General features: G+C 53.8%; 1 protein-coding gene across 4 annotated transcripts; it reads right to left on the bottom strand.

Annotated features, from left to right (window-relative positions):
- Positions 1–2,824: 2,824 nt before the first annotated feature.
- Positions 2,825–9,042, bottom strand: GHRL (ghrelin and obestatin prepropeptide). Of its 4 annotated transcripts, none has more exons than XM_008697890.2 (4): positions 8,393–9,042; positions 8,048–8,164; positions 4,912–5,020; positions 2,825–4,121 (listed from the first exon to the last, which is right to left on the bottom strand). In XM_008697890.2, the coding sequence occupies exons 1-4, from the start codon at positions 8,498–8,500 to the stop codon at positions 4,102–4,104; spliced, it is 354 nt and encodes a 117-aa protein (XP_008696112.1). In that variant the 5' UTR covers positions 8,501–9,042; the 3' UTR covers positions 2,825–4,101. The 4 variants fall into 4 exon arrangements, with proteins under 4 accessions (XP_008696112.1, XP_008696113.1, XP_040484397.1 ...); XM_008697891.2 differs by having other exon boundaries at positions 8,048–8,161; XM_040628463.1 differs by lacking the exon at positions 2,825–4,121 and having other exon boundaries at positions 4,748–5,020.
- Positions 9,043–9,416: the final 374 nt, after the last annotated feature.

Below are 9,416 nucleotides of genomic sequence, written 5' to 3'. Positions count from 1 at the left end.
TTTCTCTCCGCTTCCTTTCCTCCCCAGAGCACTGTGGTGGGAAACATCGCAAGGGTGGTGTTGACTGGATCCGTCGTCTCGAGGGCGGCTTCAGACCGCGAGCTCCTCTGACGCCTCCGGGCAAACTTCGGGGGAAGCCCTGTGTCACTACTTGTGGTCGGTTCTCTCATTTTGTGCTAAGGTATTAATGAACACAGGTGCACAAGCCAGAGGTAAACCTGTAAAAAAGAAGGCTGTGTTCCAAGAATGATAAATCCGGAACCGGAGTCGATGCGTCTTCGAGACACCATCGTTGATGGTGTATTTTCAGCATAATCCTGTCACTTTGTCTTCTCTGTTCCTTCCCAGGTGAAGACGCAGTTGACTGCCTCCGCTCGGTGATGGTCTTACTTGTGGCTAGAAATCTCCTGCTCTCAGCTTTTACGATGCTTGCGTCTTTCTGTGTTAAGCTTGGGACCAGTTACCAATCGTTTACCGTCAGCACTTTGATGTTGGTGTCACTCAGGTGTATAAAATCAGGGCCCAGGGCCACTGAGGTACACAGTGATGGAACAGACTGCCCCCCCGACAGAGACGGCGCACGTGTTCATCAGTGGCCAGCCAGCCCTAGTCATAGTAAGCGCTCATATGTCAGTGGTGGCTGGGGTGTATTCAGAGTAGGAGGGTGGCGAGGCATGGGTCTCCATTCTTAGGTTTGCACACCATCACAGGAATTCCTGAGCATACACCTGTAAGTGTATAATAAGTTAAATACTATGTACCAGGTATATTACGAAACACTAAAGTTTTTTATAAGGAGAGTTTTTTTCTCCAGCAAGTATCTTGTTCCCCCCCCCCCCCCAGGGGTAAATACACCCTGTTTCAGAGAAACTTAAGTTAGTGGCATCATTAAATAATGCATGGAGGTGTGGGTTTCAGAAAGCTGACATGGGGGGGTGGCGGTGCCTGGGTGGCTCAGTTGGTTAAGTGTCCAGCTCTTGATCTCAGCTCAGGTCTTGATCTCAGGGTCGTTGAGTTCAAACCCCATATTGGGCTCCATGCTGGGCAAGGAACCTACTTTAAAAAAACAAAACAAAACTGACATAGGACCGTGTTTGAAATGCTACATTTTGCTAAATTTTTTTTCTGTCAGTCACCCACTCCAGGTTGACCCAATGTATTAGGAAGGAAAATGAGAAACCAAAGAAGCCCCTTGGATCCTAGGGCAAGGGGAGCAGTGACTGAGAGGCACGGACCCAAGGACTGTAGCTCTGGGTAGGAGGTGGCAACATATTTGCTGTGTGACTTTGGAAAGTTGCTTAATTTCTCTGAGCGTCGCTTTCCTCCCTCTTCAGTGGGCTTGTTGTGAAAGTTCACTGAAAGTACACTGGTTACACGTCTGTACGTAGAACGGTGCCCGGTGTGCCGCAGGAATGCCTCCTACGCGCCTGGTGCCTTGTGGGAGATACCGTGCTCAGTCTTGGCACTAACCCAGGGAGGTAGGTGTTTTACGTGTGAGGAGCCTGAGAAATTCAGCGTCTTGGTCGGGAATTCAAATTGGGGTCTGATGAAGCTCCGAGCTTTCCACGCTCTCGTGCTTGCTGGCCCAGTGCGAGTGCCTGGTCCGGAGTAGGTGCTCAGCATGTTTCTTACAGGAATGACCGAGGCAAGTGGGGGAGAATGCTGGTGAGTCCTTTGGGAGAGGATTCAGTCCTTGCCTTTGCTGGGGAAGCATCAGGTGACCAGCATTTCCCTCGGGGCTGGGCACCCATCCTGCCTGGGGCCCAATCTGCTGCTGCTTCCCTGGGTCAGGAGCTGGCTCCCCGGATCAGTTTGACCACACGTGCACCTTGGATCCTTCTCTGGCTGTTGTGGAGAGGGCTGTGGGCCTGGTTAGTGATGATCAGAGTTGCAGCCCTACTGAGCGATGGAGCTGGGATGTGGCTAAGCTCCAGGATGGCGCGCTGGTCTCTGCGTCCGTGCTGGGTGCTGGCCATCTGGGGGCTGAGGAAGGTCCTTTCCCTCCACTTCTACTGCCTTTCTCCCGCTTCCCTCCCTTCCTCCACTTAGCTCACCTGTTCTCCAGGGCCTTACGTTCTTTCAATGGTTAATAATACCTTTCAGTCTTACTACTGAGGCTTAGAGGTAGATGCTTTCAGAAGCAAAGACTGGGTGAGCGAAGTCTGTGTGTCTTCTGAGAGATGCAGGTCTGTGTGTGGCGGACACAAGGGATGGACATGTTGACAGCGAGGCTGTGGCTAGAGAAATGGGGGAAGGTGAGTGAGAGTGATGTTTTCTCAGCTTTGTTGAGGGTGTCACCTGGCCAGGTTTGAGTTTTCTGTTTTATATGGAAATCGACACCTGTGCCGTGCCAGGCGGGTAATCTGGCTCTGCCCTGTGCCATGCTGCCTGAATTGAACAGGATCCAGTGCCTCTCAGCCAGTTTAAAAAAGCCATTTATTAGCCTGAGGATCTTGTTAAATGAAGATCCTGACACAGTAGGCCCAGGGTGGGGCCTAAGATTCTGCATTTCTTTTCTTTCTATTTTTTTAGGATTCATTTATTTAATTCGGAGCAAAAGAGTGGGTACGTGGGGGGCGCCTGGGTGGCACAGCGGTTAAGCGTCTGCCTTCGGCTCAGGGCGTGATCCCGGCGTTATGGGATCGAGCCCCACATCAGGCTCTTCAGCTATGAGCCTGCTTCTTCCTCTCCCACTCCCCCTGCTTGTGTTCCCTCTCTCCCTGGCTGTCTCTATCTCTGTCAAATAAATAAATAAAATCTTTAAAAAAAAAAAAAAAAAGTGGGTACGTGGGCATGGGGGGAGGGGCAGAGGCGGAGGGAGAATCCTGAAGCAGACTCCCCTCTGAGTGCGGAGCCCTACATGGGGCTCGATCTCCCCACCCCTACACCGCGACCTGAGCCAAAACCAAGAGTCGGCTGCTTAACCAACTGAGCCATCCAAGATTCTGCATCTCTAAGAGATCTCAGATGCTGGTGGGTTACACGGTGCACACGGTGTTCCTTGTGGCGGCTGGGTTTCAGTGTGCCTGCCAAGTGTGATCAGTGGTTAATGCCAGTAGCGCTGTGCCTTGAGTGCCAGGTGACCAGAGTTTTCCTCGAGAATAGGCGTGGCTCCAATAGCCCCTCTGATAGAAAGGCTTTTCCAGAGTGTGCGTGTTACCCCAACTCTGCTGAGGACTGGCCTACATATTTCTAATAGGTATCCATGTGTCTGATTTGGCAGTACTTACATTTGGAGCCTCCTTTTTCTTTTCTATTTTCTTTTTTCTCCTTAGTGATTCACCCATCACCTGTCATCACCAGTTCTTAGCACTCGGTTCACAAGTTTATGCTCAAGTGTAAATCACTCGTAACTGACCTTCCTCCCAGGAAGGCTGCTATCTTTAGTGGAACTAAGTTGTGAACGTAAGGATCAAGGCTCAATTCAGCTGTGAGCTGGAGTTGGCAATCTTTAGGGACACCTGCCCAGTATCGATGTCACCAAGGCAGTGCCCAGCCTTGCCCTGAGGTGGCATCAGCTTTGCCCTGTCTTTTCAGTAGTGGACAAGAAGGAGGGAGAAGTGGTTATTTCAGACTGTCTAGCAGTGGCTCATAGCCATAGTAAGCACCCCACTTGTGTATAACTTCAAACTCACGCTTTGGCATTCCCAGGATCCTGTTGTGATCGTGCATGTCAGTTCAGTGGATGTTGGCTCTGATAATGTCACCTGAAGTTCTTGGTCCACAGTCCTTGCTAATGGTTACTAATCTCTCATTGTCACTTCACTGTGCTCAGGAAGCTGTGATATTCACAAGAACTGTCTTCTTCCTCTCCCATCCCCCCCTTCTTGATTTCCTAAGCAGGCACACCTGCCTTACTACATATCCTCCTTTTCTCTTCCCATTGACTAGTTTAAAAAAAAATTTTTTTTAATGAAATGTGAAGTTTTCATCTTTGGTGAAATAAATTTCTGCTTTAAATGTTCAGCATATGGTTTGAATGTTTATTCACCTCTTAAGCTAGTACCACTCAGAACTGGGAGTTGTTGCAGAAACAGTGTAAAAGCCAGGTGAGTGCTTCTAAGGTTGGGGGGAATACAGGAGGTCCAGTCTTGTGGACGATCACTCGTCTGCCAGGGCCTCTGAAAAGCGAGAGGTCAAGTCAAAATTCAGCGTCTGCCATTCTGCCAGTGCCGTCGAAGATGGCTTTTCTTCCCCAGTGGCGATGTCGGAGGCGGTGCGTTGTTATGCGGCGGGAGGGTCAGGTATTGGCCTTGGAGTGTAGAATGTGTGACTTGGTCTCGTCACCCGAAAGCTGAGTCTTGGTTTCCTTACCTGCACCGCCGCTTGAGTGCCCTGCTTCTGCCTACCTCACTCACGTGGTTGGTGGGAGTGGAGGGTGGTGCCGTGTTGGTGAGGGGAGTGCCTTGCAGGTGGTCGTGTGCTTCCAGAGGCAGGTGTTTGCCCCCGCGATCAGGAACAGATCGGGTGGTTTCTTTTTACACGCCAAGAACGGATTCTCCACAAAACCTAGAAGCTTAATTCTGAGTGTAGCACTAATTCCTTTTGTTTGTGAAGTAAAGTTATCCAGTAAAAGTACTTAACATCAAATAGTTTTATGCTCTCAGAGTGGGTGTTAGCTCCATTTTATGGTTAGGAAATTGGGGTTCTCTGGGACCCCAGAGTAGTTACTGTGCTAGTTCTTGGAACATAGTGCGTTCTTGGAATACAAAGACTGTGCTCACCCCGTTTCTGAGCCACTCACAAATCCCAGCCCAGCCCGCTCTCCGGCAGACATTTGGGAAAGAGGAATTAGAAGCTTTTTGAGACGCAAGGGTAGAGGAAGAAAACTTCTCTTGTGTCATCCATCGGCTGGGCTCACGTTTGGGACTCCAAGGAAACCGAAATGACCTGACTGGGAGAGGGACTTACCGTTGGCCTCTTCCCAGAGGATGTCCTGAAGAAACTTCCCCAGCGCCTGGCCATGCTCCTGGTACTGAGCCCCGGACAGCTTGATTCCGACATCAAAGGGAGCATTGAACTAGGAGGAGGGGTGGGAAAGATCCAGGGGGTGTCAGAGGTCACACCCTCCCAAACACCACCCTCCCAGAGGAGGCCCTGGGCTCTCAGGCTTTCGGCACCAGGCGGGGAGGGAGGAGGGCCTGTGGCCCAGCAGGCAGCACTGCGGGGGAGCCCAGCCAGCTTACTGTGCCTTCTTAGGCCTGTTCTTACTGCCCCTGCCATCTCGAGGGCACTTAGCTTGCACTCTTTCCTTACCTCTAGGGAGGTTGCTCATAGAAGCTGTGGGTCTCCCTAGGTTGCTCCCACTCCCCACTGTAATTTTGGAAGACATAAGGTAGAGTCACCAATGATAGAATTTCAGGATCCGGTAGGGAGACGGGGGTGGGGGGCAGTGGGTTTCCCCAGTGTCATAGCACTAGCCTGGTGGTGGTCTGTGCCCCTCCACTGCCCCCAACCCCTCTCCCAGCTGTTCTTCCTGTCCTGGGCACAGGCCTTTCCTTGTCCCATGGAAAGTCAGACAAGAAGCTGAACTTTCCCTGGAAAGATGCTCTGAGCCAAGTGCTTTCTTCTTTCTGTGCCTCTGTCTCTTCCCTCCTACAGGGAGATCACCCCATTTCCCCTACTTCCGCAGCACTCTCAGAAATGATTTATTAAAGCTCAGAGCTTTGGGAAAATGGGGAAGAGCTCTCTTTGCAGCCACATCATGGTTTTCGCCCCTTGGAGGGCAGACGGTGTTCTCTCTGTTCTTGCAGCAGCTGTCTTGGTACCTGGTACCTGTGTGCCGGTCACTGCGATGCCTGAAGGAGTCACTGAAGGAATCTTGGTGCTGGCCGAGAGCCTTCAGTCGTGGGTCCTTCTGCCTCCTGCCCTCCTGACAGGAGGCCTGGAGAGGTTGAGGACTTGCCTGAGGCTTCAGAGGAGTGGTGGCCAGGGACTAGACTGCAGGACTCCCACCCACACGCCTGGGAAACTCTTCTGGTCCTGGGCTGTGGCAACATCTGGCCTGGAGCCCCTCCATCCGCCAGGCCTGACCAAGGCCTTGCCTCCGTGCTGGGGACAGTCCCCTGGGCCTCCGCGCCTGGCGGGTACCACTGTTCCCGTTTCACATGTGAGCAAACATGCTCTGAGAGGTTATGAAGAAAACGAATAGCTCCTTGTTCCCTTTCAAACATTTACCTTCTTCCTGGTCTCCATGGGGAAGGTGGAGGGAGTGGGGAATGACCTGGTTGGGTTTTGAGGGAACTCCGGCCTTCCGGTTCCCTCCCATCAGCAAGTACTCCATATTCTCCCCCGCTGCGGCTAGTAGTCACGTGGCCCCTGCAGACTTCTTGGGAACCATGTGTGCCCCGATCTGGGGGCCTGCTGGCTGCTCCAGCACCCTGGAGCTAGGCGGCAGGGGCAGGGAAGAGGTGGCCTGGCAACTCCTGAGGGGGAGATTTGCTTCTGGGGGCTTAGAAAGGCCTGTTTGGCTCCAGGGCTTCATCCCTTCCGCTGGGGGTAGGGGAGTGTGAGGGAAGGGATAGGACTTGGTCTCAGAAGTCTTCCAGCTCTGAAAGTCGATTTCAGGAGGAACACATCTGGGGGAAGGTGGAGAGGTGGGACCCCAGTGCCGGAGGGGCTTAGGGAGTGTGTCCAGAGCCCTGCAGCCAGGGGGGCAGGCCTTCCCACCTCTGGCAGCCCCAGTGCCTCCCAGACAGTTCAGACTTCGGGTTCTAATGGAGGTGGTGCAGGCCGTCTCCTCCAAGACCAGCCTTCATGGGAACTGGAAACTTCTGGTTGGCCCAGCCCTGCCTTGAGTTACCAAGCCACCAAAACCCCTTCCCTGTCTGAGACTGCGAGCTAGCCTGGCTGGGGTGAGTGCCGGCCGGCTGGGACTGGCAGTCTCACCAGGCAATTCCCTGGTTTTAATTCGAGGATTTGCAGGAGTGGAATGGGAATGTGGGGGGTTGGGGATCTCACATGTGGTGTGGAGGAAGCATCTGAGAACACCCCTAGGTTCTGGTAAGCATCTGAGACAGCGTGGGTTGGGAGTTCATCCTTGATAGAAGAGGCTGGTGGGTAGTGGGGGAGGCCAAGGCAGGACGCACTTCGGCTTCTCAGACCAGCAGAGACAAGTGGGGGTGCTCTTGGGCTGCAGTGTGTGCTCTGTTTGCCAGGCCAGGGAGGGGAAGTGGGCTCGGGAGCTGGAGTCAGCCCTGACCTCGGGGCCCGCCTCTGCCCCACACTGGCTGTGGCACCTCGGGCGCGTGAGCTCATCTGTCTGAACTGTTCCTCGTCTATAAGATGAGGGCAATAATGTCAGACCTACTTACCTCGTAGGTTGTTGGTGTGTGTTACGGGGAAGACCATTCGTAACGCAGTCTCGGCCAGTGGGCACGAGCAGTAGTGGTCCCCGTTATTCAGTGCTACCCCAGGGCAATCCTGGTGTACCCACAGGGAGACGTCTGTCGCCTGAATGTCAGAGCCATTCCCTGGGCCAGCTTTCCAGGAAATCCCTTCACTCCCTCTCTGGCCTAATCTCCCCCTTTATTTCCAGACGTTCTCCTTGCCCCATGCAAGATTTGTTGGAACCCAAACAAGCCCAATTGGTCCTGTCTTCGTCTTCAAATGGGGATGGTGAGTGGCCTGTCCAGGGGGCCGTCCGGGTCCGCTCCCGCCCCGGCTAAGGTCGGAGAGGCCCCTGGGCCAACCAGACAGTTTTCTGTGGGGAAACATCTTCAGTCTGTGACCAGCTGATTATTCCTTGCTGTCTGTCTCTTGGCACCATGTTTGCTGACTCTCTTGAAATCACCCGCTGTTGGCTAGCACCCCTCTTCCCCTCTGCTCATGGCTCCTTGTCCTGTCCCACTCTGTTGTAGCAAAGTTACTTCTCAGACCTTTGCCTCTTGATGGGAAAAGACCTGGTAGAGCCCAGTTAGGATCAACTCTTTTCATACTGTTTTACATTTCTTAAGTCGTCGCTATAGCGGATCCCTGTTCCTAGCTTGCCCTCCTCCTCCCCCAACCCCTCCACGGCCACAAAACATAAACCTGCAGAGGAACCAACCCGGATCTCCAGCTCATCCTCTGCCCCTTCCACTTGACTTGTGTCTTCTGGGCGGGGCGAGCCTTCCAGAGCTCGGGGCTGCAGTTTGGCTGGTGGCTTCTTGGACTCCTTTCTCTGCTGGAAAGAGGTATTTATTCTCTTAGGGCCCTAAGCCCCTTATACATGGAGAAGCAGAGTGAGGTGTGAACCTCTGGTCAGACCCAGAGTCGTCCTGTGTGCTCTCAGAGAAAGCTGAAGCCCAGGGAGTTTGAGCCACTGCCCGGGTCACACAGCTGGCTGCTATGTGGCAAGGCTGGAACAAGATACCCCAGCCTGAATGTGGGGCTTTATGGGGAGACGTTTTACCTGGACTTTCTGGTGTTCAGGGCTCAGGAAGCTGGAGCCCGCCATGGCCAAGTCCATCCAGAGCACACTGAAGAGCAGCAGGCTGCAGAGGGTCCCCAGGGAGGGCATGGTGTCCGATGGGCCTGGAGGAGAGAGGGTCTCCAGGCTGTGTGCCTTCCCATCTCGCCCTGTGCCCCAGACCTCGCCCGGGTAGGAGCCCAGCAGACAGGGTGAGGGGACTTGGACCTGGGATGTCACTGCTGAAAAAAGCTCTTCCCACCCCTGCTAGAGGGGCTCCCTCTGCCCACCTCCCCCAGGTAGCGAATTGAAGGATATGTACCCCCTATTCCCAGGCTGTGTGGGAGTGGGACTCCCCATATTTGTCCCAGGCCCCCAGCAGCTTGTGCCAGGTTTCTTAATGAAGGCTCATGAAGCTGAACCAGCAGGGTCCCCAGGGTATATGGGGATTTGGGTGGGGCTCCAGCTGTCTCTGAGCAGCCGGACTGCCCCATGTTGTGCAGCGGCCCCCCCCTTTGTTTGGATGGGCCTGTGAATGACCAGCAGTCAGAGCAAGTTAAACCCATGAACCCACATACGAAGAGTGAAGAGAGTGCCTACCTGGGGTTCCTGGTGGAGGTGGTGCCCAGCGGCTGGCTGGGCCTTATGTAGGAAGCCCCGTGTTTGTTTTAAACTAGCAGCTCCATCCTGACTTCTCGTGGCTGCTTTACATTCCTCGGGAGCTAAAACTGCTCGCGCGCTCTGGGTAGAAATCAACAGCGGAGGTCAAAAGCCCAGAGAGATTGCTGGGTTGGCTCAGGCAGCGCACCTGCTCCAGCGGTCCCCAGGAGCTCCCCGGGGTTCAGGTGGTTTGCCGCTCTCTGCTGCTCTGCTTACTCCCCTTTCTGAAACTCCCTTCCTTCCTGGATAGAATGAGGGGATGGTCACTAGATGTAGAAGAGCTTTTCCAGCCCTGACACGCTGCTCTCTGGGAGCGCCGTTGCTCTGGCTCCCACAAACCTCTGGAGCTCATGGGGAGTCTGGCTCC

The sequence above is a fragment of the Ursus maritimus genome, unplaced genomic scaffold (assembly GCF_017311325.1).
Source record: "Ursus maritimus isolate PB19 unplaced genomic scaffold, ASM1731132v1 scaffold_14, whole genome shotgun sequence".
Classification (NCBI taxonomy): Eukaryota; Metazoa; Chordata; class Mammalia; order Carnivora; family Ursidae; genus Ursus; species Ursus maritimus.
The sequence above is the reverse complement of the archived record's forward strand: the minus strand, read 5'-3'. Positions and strand labels throughout refer to the sequence as shown.

What these genes read in the sequence shown, in the direction of transcription:
- GHRL (XM_040628463.1), bottom strand. Translation starts at nt 8,500, where the DNA reads ATGCCCTCCCTGGGGACCCTCTGCAGCCTGCTGCTCTTCAGTGTGCTC. An exon ending in CTGAACACCAGAAAGTCCAG is followed by an intron (nt 8,165 to 8,392) that starts GTAAAACGTCTC and finishes ACCTCTTTCCAG; the next exon opens with CAGAGAAAGGAGTCCAAGAA. An exon ending in AGGATGAGCTGGAGATCCGG is followed by an intron (nt 5,021 to 8,047) that starts GTTGGTTCCTCT and finishes CCCTCCTCCTAG; the next exon opens with TTCAATGCTCCCTTTGATGT.